The sequence below is a fragment of the Sinocyclocheilus grahami genome, unplaced genomic scaffold, assembly GCF_001515645.1.
Source record: "Sinocyclocheilus grahami isolate Dianchi unplaced genomic scaffold, SAMN03320097.WGS_v1.1 scaffold741.1, whole genome shotgun sequence".
Classification (NCBI taxonomy): Eukaryota; Metazoa; Chordata; class Actinopteri; order Cypriniformes; family Cyprinidae; genus Sinocyclocheilus; species Sinocyclocheilus grahami.
The window spans coordinates 55,216-71,370 of NW_015505920.1; the positions used below are offsets into that span (position 1 = coordinate 55,216).

Genomic DNA, 16,155 nt, shown 5'->3' on the forward strand with positions numbered 1-16,155 from the left:
TTTTCTTATTTACTCGCACTCATGTTGTTCAAAAACCATATACAATTTTCCCCAAATTTTTACTTGGACACAGGGACTGTTGAAACAGTGAATGAATTTTGTTGTGAAATTCCGTCTTTGTTGTATTGACAGGGACACTGCACAGACTGTGAAGGAGCGCTTTGGGAAGAAACTCTACGAATCACTTTTAGTGTGAGTTGGTTTTTGTGTTCTAACTGTTTTAAAAAAATTTATGAATCTCTTCTGAGGAGTGACATTGCTTGCTTTCTTGTTTTTAGAGGACAGCTGCCTGATGTGTCTAAGATGTTAGATAAAGAGGACTTCACCATGATGAAACGTGCCATCTTCGCCACCCAGCGCCAGTGCCTGCCCCCCATCTGTACTCACAACATGCTGGAGGACAGCAGTGACCCCATCCTCAACTGCATCCGCCGTATCGGCCTCTTTAACAGTGCTCAGGACAGAGTCAAGGTTCGTACATGCGCACACACACACACACTCACTCAGATAACTATACTATAATGGATAATGTAATTAAAGGTGCACTAATTCTTTATGTAGAAAAACAACTGAATCCACTTTAATGCCTCATATTCTTAACTAGGTAATCTTCCATCCAGAGTTTCTCTCCTCAACTTCTCCTCTCCTGCCAATGGACTATGAGGAGTTTGTGAGAGGCTGCCATCTTGGAGTATTTCCATCTTACTATGAGCCCTGGGGATACACACCAGGTAAAACTGCACACACTACCAGTGTACCGTGTACATATTTATGTACATGCATGATCCATTCAAAACTTTGGTCAGTAATATTGTAACACTTTTTTTAGTACATGGCTTTAATACATGAAATTATATATTCTGTTATAGTAACAAGAAATACATTTTATTCAGAATGAATGCATTTCATTTATCAAAAGTGACAGTAAATAATTTTTAAAAAAATATTTTTTTCTATTCATCAAAGAAAAATTGTATCTCAGTTTCCACAAAAATATAAAAAAAGCAGCAAAAATATTAAGCAGCACAACCGTATTCAACATTGATAATAATAATAAATGTTTCTTGAGCTGAAGCATCATGTGAAATTTTAAGCTGTAATAAAATTTCACAATATTACAGATTTTTTGATCAATTAAATGCAGTTTGGTGAGCAGAAGAGACTTAAAAAAATTAAATACTGACCCCGAACTTTTGAATGATATTGTATGAATTATGTATTAATAACGTCCACTCAATACAATGCACGCATCATTTTCTCAGCTGAGTGTACAGTGATGGGCATCCCATCGGTCTCCACTAACTTGTCAGGATTTGGCTGTTTCATGGAGGAGCACATTGCCGACCCATCAGCTTACGGTGAGAGTTGTACATATATGATGGAAATGATGAACATTACCTACAAGATTTTCTCATTTTTGTTTGAATCAGATTTATTTCATTTCATTATGTGTAATGCACATTCTTGTAAATTCCCTCTCTTTCAGGTATCTATATTCTGGATCGACGGTATCGTGGGGTGGATGAGTCCTGTAATCAGCTGACGTCTTTCCTGTTTCAGTTCTGTCAGCAGAGCCGCAGGCAGAGGATCATTCAGAGGAACCGGACAGAGCGCCTCAGTGACTTGCTAGATTGGAGATATTTGGGCAGGGTCAGATAACACACACACAAAATACACAGTGAATTTTCAGATCATCCGGTACTGTCAGCCACCAGATGTGTCCAATTAACTTTATGTGCATCAAAATAAAGCTAACAGCTTATTGTTCATGAACTAATATAGCATGTTTCTGTTTCTTAGTATTATGTTTCTGCCCGCCATATGGCTTTAGCGAAAGCTTTCCCGGACACTTACATCTATGAGCCTCAAGAACCCACTTCCGTAAGTTAAAATGATGAAGCATAATATTGAAATTGAGTTTATTTGTTTTATTTTAATAAAAATCTGAAGTTTAATGATCTAGAAAAGCGATTCTCAACCAGGGTCCTCATCAGACCTCAAAGGGGGCCTCAAGATGACTTAAAATTATTTCAAATTAGACAAAACAACAATTAACTTAATTAACATAAAAAACTATAAATCAAGATATATCTTGTTTTAATTCACCTCCTCAATGAAAAACCTGAATATATGAGATATTAAAAATGTGATTTCTAGCCAAGGAATAGTCATGTACATTACTTGAGTCTTAATTTCCATGGTAATTTTAATATATTTACAATATACATTTTTCTACTCAGTTAAAAATATTTTGAAAGTAAAAATAAATAAAACTGGACAAGTCATGGGGCCTTTGAATATTGTTGTGGACAATGTGGGGCCTTGAAGTCAAAAAGATTGAGAATCTCTGACAGCTCTAGACAGCTGTCTAAAACTAGATGTAAATATTTGTTGACATTTATTCTTTTATTTACATAATTCAGGCCACAGGCTTCCGTTACCCGCGGCCCGCCTCAGTTCCCCCGTCTCCCGCCCACTCTCTTCACTCGTCTCCTCATCACAGTGAGGCTGAAGATGAAGAGGAACCGTATGATGAAGATCTGGAGGTGGAGAAAGACCGGGTCAACATCCGCCAACCGTTCAACTTGCCGAACCGGAACAAGAATCAGACAGTTGGTCTTCCTGAGAAAAACTAAAACACACCCCTACATGCATACATACACGCACTGCTTATACTGTGAGGCACTTACATACACTGTGACACACACACACACACACTTTACACACATAATAACACTCCCCTAAAAATGAACGTAATGCCTGCAAACAGAATGTCTGCATGTTGGTTTTCTGAAGAGAAATAAAGAAGATATTTAAGTATGTGGTGAGCCAAAGTGTGATTTTAAGACTTTCTGTTGAAAGATTTCTCTGGTGTCTTTCATAAAAAAACAACAGAGAGCAAAGGATTAAATAGCAGCTGGAGTTATTCATATTACAATTCATACGGAGTCATATAAAATTGACATCCAGCTGTGTGCCAATGATGCCAATCTAAAGCTGACATTCAAATGGCCACTGTTAAAACTTAAACGACAATACAAATAAAAGTGAGACGATAAAAATAAATGTTACAAACATTTGTTTTAAAGAGATCTTTATTAGAAACTCTTTACAGCAGGGGTAGGCAAGTTCGGTCCTAGAGAGCCGCAGTCCTGCAGAGTTCAGCTCCAACCCTAATCAAACACACCTGAACAAGCTAATCAATGTCTTCAGGATTACTAAGGCTATAGGCAGGTGAGTTTTTTTTCAGGGTTGGAGCTGAACTCTGCAGCACTGCGGCTCTCTAGGACCGAACTTGCCTACCCCTGCTTTACAGGAATAGTTTAAGAAAAAATTGATGTATATACTTTTTCCAAAGCTGTATGACTTTCTTTCTTCCATGGAACACAAAAGAAGAGGTTTTGAAGAATGTTCATCTTATATTTTTATATACAAAATAAATAAACACAGAGGGTGACCAGGGGCTGTCAAGGCCAAAAAATACAATAAAAATATCATACGAATAATCCTTAAGACTCGCACTTTATTTTAAGTCTTTTAATGTCATACAATATCTTTATATGAACAACAGACCCAAATTTAAGCTGTTATTTACTTTAAATCATAGTTTGACAGTCATTATTCATTTTCATTGTGCTTATTTCAAAGAGCTAAACTTTCCTTTTGTGTTTCACGAAAGCAAAAAATTCATACATCTTTTAAAAGACTTTAGATTGAGTAAATGACAGAATATACTGTTTTCTGAAAACATTCTTACAGTTCTTTACTCACTGCCAGACTTCCCTTCGCAGTATTATGTAATGTCACATACATAGTGACTATCCAGCGATTTTCTAGGGTTATTTAAAAGAAAAAAAAAACCTGGTTTAAGTTAAATGACAAGCAAGTGATGTAGCTAAAGCTAACCAGCCAAATAAATACACTGGAACATCATTGGGACTGTAATACAAATATACACCAGCACTGTTGGAGTTTGTCATGTCTATCACAGCTGTAAAACTGAAATTAAAGTCTACAACATTGTTACCATGACACTCGTTTTATTAATTCATCATGTGCCACATCATGTGTTTTTCTTCGGTTAACTTTCTGCAGCAATCTGATGTTATCAACACCGATATACCCTCCCTCCATGACCCTTGCAGACTGAAAAATGACAAACAGATATTCAGATAAAATATATAATAAAACAGAGAGACATGTAACAGCATATTCATGTACCATTTTTGGACTTTTCATTAAATTTTAGCAGGACCAAAATCTTCAAAATAATCTAAAATGTTTACAATAGAATAACGGCTTTTTATGCCTGCATTCCCAGTGTAAATCCAGATTTGGCTAAGGATGTTCATACTGTGTTTTTTGGCTATGCACTCCGTCAGTTAACTCCATCTGTCTTTCTTACACACACATACCCAGTAAGCTGCTCCAGAAGGAATTGTATGTAGCATTTCCTGTTACAGCTCCCAGTTTGGCAGGGTTTTGTCGCACCGTTTTCACTGTGAACCCATCTGGACCAGTTACCTCAGCCTCCACAATATGGTAGTCTGATAATCTGGAGAGAAGGAGAAAGAGAGATCGCAATAATCATGTTCTTAGAATGCTAATGCTCACGTTACAAATCCTATAGGTCATATTAACGGTTAGGGATTTGATCAAAAACCCAAACCTGGGACTCGGGGACCCTTACATTTTTTACTTGTGTAAGTGAGCAACCACCTAGTGTAACGGAGTCCAGCAGGTAGGTGCTGTGCAGGTAACCCTCACTCCCCTGATCTCAAGAGAGATGCGGCTGCAGTCATTTAGCCTCCTTGTTAGTGCGTCCACCTCCCATGACGGAAACCCGGGTTCGAGACCCACTCGGAACAAGAATGAGGTGTGGCGGTGAGGACCTGGAAGAGAGGGGTTACACTAGCATCAAACATCCTAAAAATCACTCTGAACCCCTTAGTAATTACAGAACATAGCAACGCCCTAGCAACCACCCCCCCAAAAACCCCTATCATAGTGCCAAGTGCCACTTCAGTTTACTTCCCGCTTCATCACAGAAACTAGATCAAAACTACACTGAACAAAATTATAAACGCAACACTTATTTTTGCCCCCATTTTTCATGAGCTGAACTCAAAGATCTAAGACTTTTTCTATGTACACAAAAGGCCTATTTCTCTCAAATATTGTTCACAAATCGGTCTAAATCTGTGTTAGTGAGCACTTCTCCTTTGCCGAGATAATCCATCCACCTCACAGGTGTGGCAAATCAAGATGCTGATTAGACAGCATGATTATTGCACAGGTGTGCCTTAGGCTGGCCACAATAAAAGGCCACTCTAAAATGTGCAGTTTTATCACACAGCACAATGCCACAGATGTCGCAAGTTTTGAGGGAGCATGCAATTGGCATGCTGACTGCAGGAATGTCCACCAGAGCTTTTGCCCGTGAATTGAATGTTCATTTCTCTACCATAAGCCATCTTCAAAGGCGCTTCAGAGAATTTGGCAGTACATCCAACCGGCCTCACGACCGCAGACCACATGTAACCACACCAGTCCAAGACCTCCACATTCAGCATTTTCACCTCCAAGATCGTCTGAGACCAGCCACCCAGACAGCTGCTGCAACAATCGGTTTGCATAACCAAAGAATTTCTGCACAAACTGTCTCAGGGAAGCTCATCTGCATGCTCATCGTCCTCATCGTGGTCTCGACCTGACTGTGTCATCCATTGAGCATGTTTGGGATGCTAACACAGGTTTAGACCGATTTGTGAACAATATTTGAGAGAAATAGGCCTTTTGTGTACATAGAAAAAGTCTTAGATCTTTGAGTTCAGCTCATGAAAAATGGGGCAAAAACAAAAGTGTATAATTATAATTTTGTTCAGTTTAGGTCTAGTTTGTGACTCACACAGTGTCTGAGACGATTTCTCCGGTAACCCCATGGAAGCCCAACTTAGATGCATCTATGGCTGCAACTGCCATAGTGTTCACATTATTTGGGGCGATGGGGCAGAGCTCTGCTACTGAACCATTGTACAAGACCCGCCTCCCCTCTCCCTCCATCCAATCAGAGAGCAGACCACCAGTCAGCCGAAAGCAAGGGGGATGTTTAGACATTCGGATGGAGAGAGCCTGTAAGGAAAACATTTGAAATGTAATTGATATGTTTTAATGTGGCAGGGACAATGAAACATATGTTGAAATTTTGTTTTGGTTATGCTAACTTAATATTTAGTATTTTCATTCTGGCAGACCACCTCTTGGAGATAAATATTTTTTTTATGGACAGTCAGATTTTGAACAGTGCTTTAATTTGTGTTTAAAAATAATTATAAGAAAATAGCCTTAACCGCAAAGTTCCACTGTCATTCATTTTTTTAATATCTTGGCCACCCCATAATGCACTGGTCTCTCTGAAACACCAAACACACACATAAAACACATGTAAGTGCCACAGTAATGCTCTCTGCTTTGCTGTCTCTCTTCCATTTAAACAAAAATGCAACATACATGTGCATACAAACTTTATATAAACAAATTATATACAAATTTTACCTGCGTGTGAAATCTGAGAGGTCATGTAGAATCAGCTCTTTGGGCAATGAATCTCTAAGTTGGTCTGCATTTCGGGTTCCAAACAAATGCTAACTGCAGCCCTCAGGCTGAAGAAGAAACTGGCCTAAATAAGGATAAAAGAATAAATACAAGATTCATGGCCTGACAGAACATGAACTGAACATAAAAGTGATTACAGCTCTTCCACACTTTTTGGCCAATAAATTTCCATGATTTTTCAAATCAATCAAATTAAGACAGATTCGCTAATGAATCATTCAGACAGATCTGTGAATCAGTTTAAACAAAGAACAGACTCACACACTCACATATGGGGCATAAAATGGCTTAAAATAAACACATGAGCAATCTCTTATCAGCTGAAATATTAATGTGCAGATCATATGTAAAACTGTATAATCACTATATACTATAGACATTTTTATGAATTCTATGAGGCTCAGAACTTTTTTTTAAAATTCCCTGATACTTCCTGGTTTTAAACGACCTATGCAAACATGTACGGTTCTTCTACGCTCATTCCTTGAGAAAAATAAAAATAGTATTATTTACTATTTTAAAACAGTAACGATTATTAATGAAAGTTCTTCTTTTGTCAATGCTATTTTGCAATATTAGATTTTAAGTGCAAATTTAATCAAAGCAGAGAAAGTTGTGGCTCTTGAAACATACGTTTTTGTTGGAGAACTCACCTAAATGTCCATATCCCACAATTCCAACCTTTAAGGCTCTATCAGTCATATCTACAACGTGAGAAAGGGGATTCAGCAGATGAACCATAAAATCATTTTTTTAATTTGTCGGTCTGCTAAAGTAGTTAAAGAGAGCTTATTATTATTCACATCTATACAACAACAACTGTATTTTGTAAACTCTATAACATCAAACCAGCATGTACTAGATTTGCTTTTATATTCCCCACACATGCTCTTGGTTTAATCATTGGCTCCTCCCCCTTTTCATTTTCTCCACCTCTCTGTCAGTGTCCAACTATATATTCTCCTTTATCTCGAACACACTGATCTCACTGACACTATCTGTCCTCACAACCTTCACTTACCTCCTAATTCCTCACCTTTTCTCTACTTCTTTTTCTTTTCGATGATCTCTTCACTGTTTGAGCTTGAGAGACTGGGATAGAGCAGGTTAAAGTGCATGTCGGCCAGGATTGTTAATGATTAGAGACTGTGTGAGTCCACTGGCATTTGGATATTCTGTAGTATTGTTCATGGTGGAAACAGTGATCTTTAAACAGCTATTTTAGTATCTTTGAGATACAATTATAGGTTTTATTATTAGTTTGAATTAGTTTTTAAATTTTTATATTTTCCATTATCATTTAGATTTTTTTAGAGGTTTAGTAATTTTGTTGTGTTTTCAAGTTTTTTTTAAAATCTTTTTTTTTTTTAAATTCATTATAGGTAACGTTTACTTTATTTCCAGTAACAAAAATCTACATATTCTACATATACAAGTCTCAAATCACACTTATTAACAAATGTATGACAAAAATGTTATATTATTATATCATACATTCAATGACAATAATTTCCCCCTTTTCATATCATAACACTGCAGCTCAGTGGTGCCCTCAAGTGGGTAAAAGTGGGTGAATATGGAAATATCTCCAGAATTGCAACAGTTTTTACAACCATGCTGTTAAAACCACTAACAACTGAGAAGCTAATGATCAATAGGAATTAAAACAAATAGGAATTATAATAATTGGGGCTCGAACGATTAATCGCAGTTAATTGCGTCCAAAATAAAAGTTTGTGTTTACATAATATCTGTGTGTATTTATTATGTGTATATAAGTACTCACACGTTATATATATATATATATACATGTATGTGTGTGTATTTATATACACATAATACAGGTGCATCTCGGTAAATTAGAATGTCGTGGGAAAAAATTCAATGCACACAGACTGAAGAAAAAATTCATTATAGGTAACGTTTACTTTATTTCCAGTAACAAAAATCTACATATTCTACATATACAAGTCTCAAATCACACTTATTAACAAATGTATGACAAAAATGTTATATTATTATATCATACATTCAATGACAATAATTTCCCCCTTTTCATATCATAACACTGCAGCTCAGTGGTGCCCTCAAGTGGGTAAAAGTGGGTGAATATGGAAATATCTCCAGAATTGCAACAGTTTTTACAACCATGCTGTTAAAACCACTAACAACTGAGAAGCTAATGATCAATAGGAATTAAAACAAATAGGAATTATAATAATTGGGGCTCGAACGATTAATCGCAGTTAATTGCGTCCAAAATAAAAGTTTGTGTTTACATAATATCTGTGTGTATTTATTATGTGTATATAAGTACTCACACGTTATATATATATATATATATATACATGTATGTGTGTATATTTATATACACATAATACAGGTGCATCTCGGTAAATTAGAATGTCGTGGGAAAAAATTCAATGCACACAGACTGAAGTAGTTTAAGTCTTTGGTTCTTTTAATTATGATGATTTTGACTCACAAATATACACAGTAGTAAATTATATATTTATACACACACACACACACACACACACACACACATACATCAGAAAAGCTGATAAAGTGAATAAAAGATGCTGAAAAGACATAAAACAGACTGAGAAAGATAATGTTCTATCATTAATAAAAAAAAAAGGTTTATCTCCCTGAACTTGTGTCTCAATCATCAAACCTTTGCTCTTAGCGATGATGTCACTACAGGGTAACATGCCATATTGCAGAGAGAAACAGGCAGAGAGAGAGAGACAGGCACAGAAACAGGGAGAGAGAGTGAGGGGTGTAAGTTGTTTATGACAGAACAATCTGACAGATAACGCATCACTCATAATGGTCCAAAGTCCAGACCTACCCCAGCCAACGAAACACACTGGCATACATAGTTCACAGAGGCATTACAGATCTCCCAGCTGTGGAGTAGGTGGCCCACATCTGAGAACGTTGCGTGTATGACTGCTTAGGCCAGAAGAGAGAGATGGACATCCTGGAAACAAGTGCTTATGACCGCAGACAACGCAGGAACACGGTAATCACAGCTAACACACACACACCTGCGCACAAATACAGACACCTGTGTTCTGCTCTTGTGGGCTTATTTGTGCACTTCTATCACATCCAGTTTACTCATTCAAATCCACATTTAGTAACAATTTAGTCAAAATAATTTTTCTGGCTTTGCATCACACTCATATCCTCTGTTATTTTCTTTTATAATAAAGATATTTGCAGTTAATGTTTAATAAAAGCATTGTAATACTGATTGGATTTTGTTTAGAGCACAATGAGTGCAGACTGTGTATTTTTAAAATATAAATCATGCCTGTATTCATTATTTTCTCCATTTCTTCATTTCCAGACCTGTGTACTGTTTCTTTATCTTCTCCCTTTTTTCGCATCCTGTGCAATATACTTCTACCTGTGGATCCCAGACTCCGCCCCCTCTCTTCTGGCTGCTGGCATTAAGGCTACTCCCATCCTCTGTCTGGTCCTTCTGGTGCTCATCTATAATGGGGGACGGAGTCTAGTGGGCGTGGCTGGAGGGCTGCTGCTCTCAGCGGGCGGAGACTGTTGCCTTATTTGGCCAGAACTTTTTATCCATGGTAAAGGTTATTTCTTCCTGTCCTATATCTTTGTTTAAGACTATCAGGGTTACTGACAAAAAGCACTACCAAAACCTCCAGGTCATATTTCACTATAAGGGGAAAAAAACCTTTCTTACTTTTCATACTTTCTTACTATTTTAAGACCATAAGGCACAATAATATATTATCATTATTATTATCATTGTGTGTGTGTGTATACAGTATTTTTAAGTATTACAGTAATAAGAATAAACTGAGAATCACCTTTCAGAATAATGGAATTTGCCATAAAATTGTTAATAATAAAAAAAATGAAATTAATATTATTTATATTCATATTTGTTATATTTTCTTTTTGTATATTATATTCATATCTGTTAGATTTTATATTTCTTTTTTACTTATTATTAATGACAAATTTCTTCATAGCAGTGTTGTCATAGTTTTTATTAATATTTTGAATTAGTTTTTATTTTTTTCATTATATTTTTCATTTTAATTTTAGTTTTGATAATTTTGTTGTGTTTTTGTCATTTAAATTATTTTTTTTAATATGTCTATATAGTTTTTATTTTAGTTTGAGTTCTTTTAGTATATCAAGGTAAATCAAATTAAAAAAGAGAAATGTTTCACTGGCACCTATCTGACATAAAATAAGTTTATACAAACATATATACGTGCATAGTTTTTGTTATGGTTGTAGTTTAAGTTAACTATAATAACTCTGCTTCACAGTCTTATCTCTGTCTTTTTTTTATTTTTAGGAATGGGCTGTTTTGCTCTGGCCCACTTGGTTTACTCCTTTTCCTTCCTGTCCTCTCGATTTTCTGCAACATCTTCGTCTGTCTCATTCTTTATCGTCTACCTCATCCTGTGGTTGTTCGGCATTGGAATGTATGCTTACCTGGTGCCCTTCCTACAGCTTGATCCAGAAGCTGACGTTCTCGTCCCAGCCATAGGGGGTTACATACTGCTCATTGTCATCATGGCTACACTGGCTGCTCGTACACGGCGGCCTCTCATCCTGCTGGGCAGCCTGGTCTTCATGGCTTCTGACCTCACGATTGCACTGACAAAGTTCAATGTCTTTGATGTCGAATACAAAAAGCATATTATTATGACAACATACTACCTGGCACAGCTGATGATTGCGCTGGGTGATGTGAAGGCAGCGCAGGAGGAGGATGCTGATGATATCCACAAGTGGAAGAGATCATAAGACTGCTGTTGATGGACGTTGGTTCAGTGATGCTATACAAACACTACGCCGTGTGCCTCATATGCTCCACTTAGAAACCGTGCTAGTTTCTAGAGCAGATATGAGTCGAACTTGTGCAGAAATAAAGCAGATGAAGAAGTCACAGTGATACAGATTTGTGTTTATTGACTGATTCACTTTCGTGGTCTTGTTGCTGGCAAAAGAGAAATGTCAAAATGTAATTCTGTTGACTTTATGTAATGAACATATCAGTAGAGTTATAGTCTGAAACATCATGGTGGATTGTTTTTGCGTTTTATAACTTATTTTTTGGCATGCAATGGCGTCCAAAAGTCTGAGACCACTTTTAAAATAAAATAAAATAAAAGCATAGCAAGAAATTCTCAAATTTGTGTGTTTTTAAACTCCATAAGCCATTACCATTTGTTGATTATTTTTTAGATCTAATTTGTAAACAACAACAACAATATAAATTAGAAATAGCAAAATACATTTTTTTAGTCGGGGAAAAAGCTTAACATCTAGGATCTTAATAGACTAAATAAAGCAATTTCATAATGTTATTTACAAAAATGTTTGCATCGTAAACTACATAGGCTACTGCAAAATGTAATTCTGTTGTCTTTATGTAATAAAAATGTCATTAGAGGTATGGCCTAAAACCTCATGGAATGTTGTGCGTGTGTGTGTTTTCTAACTTATTTTTGTTGCATACAATGGGGTCCAAAAGTCTGAGAGCACTTTTAACATAAAATAAAAGCTAAGCAGGGATGTATTTTTGTATTTATGTATTTTTAAACTCACTATTTTTTTTTATAAGAATTCAGTAGTAATAATATTAGATTGGAAATTGCAAATCAAAAGCATTTGACTGTGAACTGCAGTGATGTGAAACTACAGTAGGTGCATAGAGCTGCGTCAAGAAAAATCAAACGCTTGCATGGCGCCACCTGTAGTTTATCTTGTGTTGTGTATGAGGAAAGGATCAGTGCTCCAGAACCACACCACAACCGAACCGAGAGGCTTCTCTGCGGTGATGTTGGTCTTCACTACAGGAATGAACTTCTACCCGTTTCATTTGTGAATGAATAATGGAGATTTTGGAAACATCACAGGCGTTGTTTGAGTAATGAAGAAACGTTTACATCCCGACGCTAGGAGGATATTAGTGATTAAACGGCAACGGGTGAGCCAATTTTCAATGGAAAATTGAAAGAAATAATCTCTACAGTACAGTGTAAATACAACATGAGTTTATGCGCTCAAAACCACCAGCATTTGTTTGGCGATTTTTCATCTTTTCTGGCAGGTAAGTAGCCTATTTACCCTTTTGCCCATTAAAGGGGTCATATGATGCGATTTAAATTTTTCCTTTCTCTTTGGAGTGTTACAAGCTCTTGGTGCATAAAGAAGATCTGTAAAGTTGCAAAGACTAAAGTCTCAAATCCAAAGAGATATTCTTTATAAAAGTTAAGAGTCAGCCACGCCTACCTAAAACAGCTCGTTCTAACACGCCCCCACATATCTACCTCACAATGCGGGAAGATTTGCGTAACGCCGCCCAAATGTTCACATAAAGAAAGAAGGCGTAACTTTTATTCTCGCTGTAGTATTGTTGCCCGCCGCTGCCATGTCCTGGAGACGCTGTGTTTCGTTGTGAAAGCGAAACTACTTTGTTTGGCCTTCCAAAAGAGGATACAGTATGTGGAAAATAATGTGTTTTTTTAACCTTAAACCGCATAAACACATTTCATTACACCAAATACACAAAATAATGTTCTTTTTAGCAACATCATATGACCCCTTTAAGCTCCCAAACGTATTCAGAATGCAGATAGTACATATATTGACTGACTTGAGGATTATTGTATAGAGATATTAGTGAATGATAACATTGATGAACTGTCAAAGAAGAAATCGATTTCTATTTCTTATTCATTCCTGTACATCTGAAAAATACAGGCAAGCTTGTTTCGTAACAAAACCAGCAGTTGCTTGATGGTAATTAACCTAACAAGTGCCCATTTATCCTCAAAATAACTCCGCAATCAGCAAGCATAATGATAGCAGGGTGTCAGTTGGAATGACTTCGTGTTTTCTTCCTGTTTCCTGTTTGTTTTTGGAGTCTTAAGCAGGTGGGCTCTTCCTCCTCCTGATGTTCAGCTTCCTCTGGGAGGGTTGTGATGTGGCCAGCTTCCTTTCTCTCACTTTCATGCTTCTTCTCCATATCTTGGATGTGTGTATGTCAGAGTCCCACCAAGCAGAAATCAAATGCCCAGAGAGCTGTTTCTGCTCGGAGAGTGTCGACGGTGGGCTGGTGGTCCGTTGTTGACATGAATTTAATTGTGGTGCCACATGGCCTTCCGAACACCACACGACATCTATACCTAGACAACAACCTGCTTCTTACCATACTATCGGATTCATTTATAGGGCTCCCACTGCTGTTAAAACTAGATCTTTCCCACAACAGGTTGGTCCATCTGGAGCCTGGAGCCCTTCGAGACCAAGTGGACTCATTGAGCAGCCTGTACCTTTCTTTTAACCTGCTGGAGACGCTGGATCCTGAGGCATTCGGTGACGTCAGAGCCCAGAATAACCTCTCTCATAACCCCTGGTTGTGTGCTTGCCGTCTGCAGCTGGCTGTGCCGCAGCTGCTCTTCAATCCCTCCTCCCTCGCTGAGGTGGTGTGTAACACTTCTGAACCTGAAGAGTTGGGAGCTCAAGGTATGCCCTTCATCCTGGTAGCGACTTATCTTGACTTCTGCGCAGAACTCCGGAGCACCACTGATGTGGCTATGCTGATAACAATGTTTGGCTGGTTTACAATGGTTATATTCTATTTAGTAAACTATGTAAGACACAACCAAGAAGATGCAATTCACCACCTAGAGTATCTCAAGTCTCTGCCCAACCGGCAGGGCAGAATAGAGTAGTCATTGACACTTACCACCTGGTTGTAAGACAATTATGAATAACAGTATTAAGATTAACACTGTTAAACATACTAGTTATTGCACACAATCATTTTTGTTATTTTTATTGATGTTTCTGTTTGTGATACAGAAGTGATCAAATAAAAGCAACCAAACAAAACATTCCAAATGCAGGCCCTAGCTAATATAATTACAATATAATGTAAGACTCGTATGTAAGAAAATCAGAAAGTGAAAGGAAATACATATTTTAACATTTGCTTTGTTCAATAATGTACAGTCTTGCAAAGATATAGTTTTATAGAGATTTGAACTTGTCAAGACTGTATTGTGCAATTTTAGTCTATGTAGGCTACACCATCGTTTAAATGAATACTTTTATCCAACAAGGATGCATTAAATGAATCAAAATGACATCAGAGTCATCTATAAAGTTTTCCATTTCAAATAACTGCTGTTCTGTATAACGATTTCCACAAATATATTAAGCAGCAAAAACAGTTTTCAACTTTGATAATAATAATAATAATAATAAATTGAGCATCAAATCAGCATCCCAGCTAGAAAGGAACGTTTTCAAAACTTTTGCTAACATTCCGGCAAGCTTCTCTCAAAGTTATGAACAAATGCTTTTCGTGTAATGTTCGTTCAATGTTATCTTCATGTTCAAGGAAATAATCAAGAAAAACATTTTTAAATCATTTAAAAAATCTGGATGTTTTGAACTTTCAGAGAATATTTAGAAACAGTGTTTTCATAAATTAATGGGAATGTTAGCAAAGCGTTCTTAGAACATTTTTGTTAACTGCGATATTTGATTTTTGAGGTATTGCGTCACTCAAGACTGGAATAATGGCTACTGAATATTCACAGGAATAAGGAATTACATTGTAAATCCATTCAAATAGAAGCGTTATTTTTATAATATTTAACAATGTTAATGTTTTTGCTGTATTTTTGACCAAATAAATGCAGCCTTGGTGAGCATAAGAAACAAACAAAAACAAAAAAATCTTACTGACACCAAATTATTGAACAGTGGTGTAAATCACTTTTTTTATGTAAACCCAGTGTAATCCAAATGGAGGTTTTGTGACTGTTTCAATTACGATTATGCGTGTAGCAATATGCATTAAAAACACCTAATAGCTTGATATATTGAGACTTACAACCATTTCTTTTAGACACAGGAACAACTGAAAATATGTTGCCTTGCAGCTGTGTTCAAAAGTTTTTTTGTTTAAAAAAAAAAAATTCCTGAGGTTAAACAATGTGCCTTTTTAAATGGGACACACATGTTGTACATACCATATTATATGAGCCCTTTGTGAGACTCCAATAACCCTGAGATTATGTAAAGAATATTATTACCCATCTAAATTGAAATACTGATCTGGGCTTAGGTTGCAAAATTGAGGCAGCTATGAATATTACTCGTATAAGATGTCTACTTGTGAGAAGAAAAGTGAGAGTTAGTGTTACGGAGCTGACGAGACGAGAGGCGTGCGGATCCATATGCAAAGCTTTTAGTCTAGAACAAAGTCAAAACAGGCAAGGGTCAGATAATGGCAAACAGGTATATTGAGGGCAAGACACAAGAGTAGTGCAGTGAGCGGGCGTGGTCGATCTCCGGTGAACATTGTCCAAACAGGGTATTCCAAAGGGTTAATATGAAACACAGGCTGTGGTCCAGGCGAGGGGCAAACAGTATTCGAACAGGGCGAGACGAGAGGGATAATCCAGGACAAGCAAAAATCAGGAAACAGAAAACTAGACAAGACTAGACTAGACAACTAGAACT

The 16,155-nt window shown here is 36.9% G+C and overlaps 3 protein-coding genes and 1 pseudogene across 3 annotated transcripts; 3 read left to right on the forward strand and 1 right to left on the reverse strand.

The window, feature by feature from the left end:
* The first annotated feature begins 76 nt into the window (after window positions 1–76).
* LOC107560754 (glycogen [starch] synthase, muscle-like) lies at window positions 77–3,178 on the forward strand. Its single transcript, XM_016245012.1, has 7 exons — window positions 77–192; window positions 279–471; window positions 605–731; window positions 1,263–1,358; window positions 1,487–1,650; window positions 1,801–1,881; window positions 2,424–3,178. The coding sequence occupies exons 1-7, from the start codon at window positions 92–94 to the stop codon at window positions 2,634–2,636; spliced, it is 975 nt and encodes a 324-aa protein (XP_016100498.1). The 5' UTR covers window positions 77–91; the 3' UTR covers window positions 2,637–3,178.
* Window positions 3,179–3,436: 258 nt separating this feature from the next.
* On the reverse strand, window positions 3,437–6,518 carry LOC107560744 (putative L-aspartate dehydrogenase). The gene is made up of 5 exons (XM_016245002.1): window positions 6,511–6,518; window positions 6,351–6,413; window positions 5,909–6,133; window positions 4,416–4,555; window positions 3,437–4,146 (listed from the first exon to the last, which is right to left on the reverse strand). The coding sequence occupies exons 1-5, from the start codon at window positions 6,516–6,518 to the stop codon at window positions 4,109–4,111; spliced, it is 474 nt and encodes a 157-aa protein (XP_016100488.1). The 3' UTR covers window positions 3,437–4,108.
* Window positions 6,519–9,386: 2,868 nt separating this feature from the next.
* LOC107560751 (lysoplasmalogenase-like) lies at window positions 9,387–11,954 on the forward strand. Its single transcript, XM_016245009.1, has 3 exons — window positions 9,387–9,643; window positions 9,974–10,217; window positions 10,964–11,954. Exons 1-3 carry the CDS (start codon window positions 9,593–9,595, stop codon window positions 11,416–11,418), a joined length of 750 nt encoding a protein of 249 aa, XP_016100495.1. The 5' UTR covers window positions 9,387–9,592; the 3' UTR covers window positions 11,419–11,954.
* Window positions 11,955–13,573: 1,619 nt separating this feature from the next.
* Window positions 13,574–14,381, forward strand: LOC107560745 (leucine-rich repeat-containing protein 3B-like; annotated as a pseudogene).
* Window positions 14,382–16,155: the final 1,774 nt, after the last annotated feature.

Excerpts from the sequence above, each read along its gene's own strand:
- LOC107560754 (XM_016245012.1), top strand. The coding sequence starts at position 92 with ATGAATTTTGTTGTGAAATTCCGTCTTTGTTGTATTGACAGGGACACT. Across the intron at positions 193-278 it reads CTCTACGAATCACTTTTAGT|AGGACAGCTGCCTGATGTGT; the intron begins GTGAGTTGGTTT and ends TCTTGTTTTTAG. Across the intron at positions 732-1,262 it reads GCCCTGGGGATACACACCAG|CTGAGTGTACAGTGATGGGC; the intron begins GTAAAACTGCAC and ends TCATTTTCTCAG.
- LOC107560744 (XM_016245002.1), bottom strand. Across the intron at positions 6,134-6,350 it reads AATGACAGTGGAACTTTGCG|GGCTCTCTCCATCCGAATGT; the intron begins GTTAAGGCTATT and ends GTTTTCCTTACA. Across the intron at positions 4,147-4,415 it reads CTTCTGGAGCAGCTTACTGG|TCTGCAAGGGTCATGGAGGG; the intron begins GTATGTGTGTGT and ends GTCATTTTTCAG.
- LOC107560751 (XM_016245009.1), top strand. The coding sequence starts at position 9,593 with ATGGACATCCTGGAAACAAGTGCTTATGACCGCAGACAACGCAGGAAC. Across the intron at positions 9,644-9,973 it reads GCAGACAACGCAGGAACACG|ACCTGTGTACTGTTTCTTTA; the intron begins GTAATCACAGCT and ends CTTCATTTCCAG. Across the intron at positions 10,218-10,963 it reads GCCAGAACTTTTTATCCATG|GAATGGGCTGTTTTGCTCTG; the intron begins GTAAAGGTTATT and ends TTTTATTTTTAG.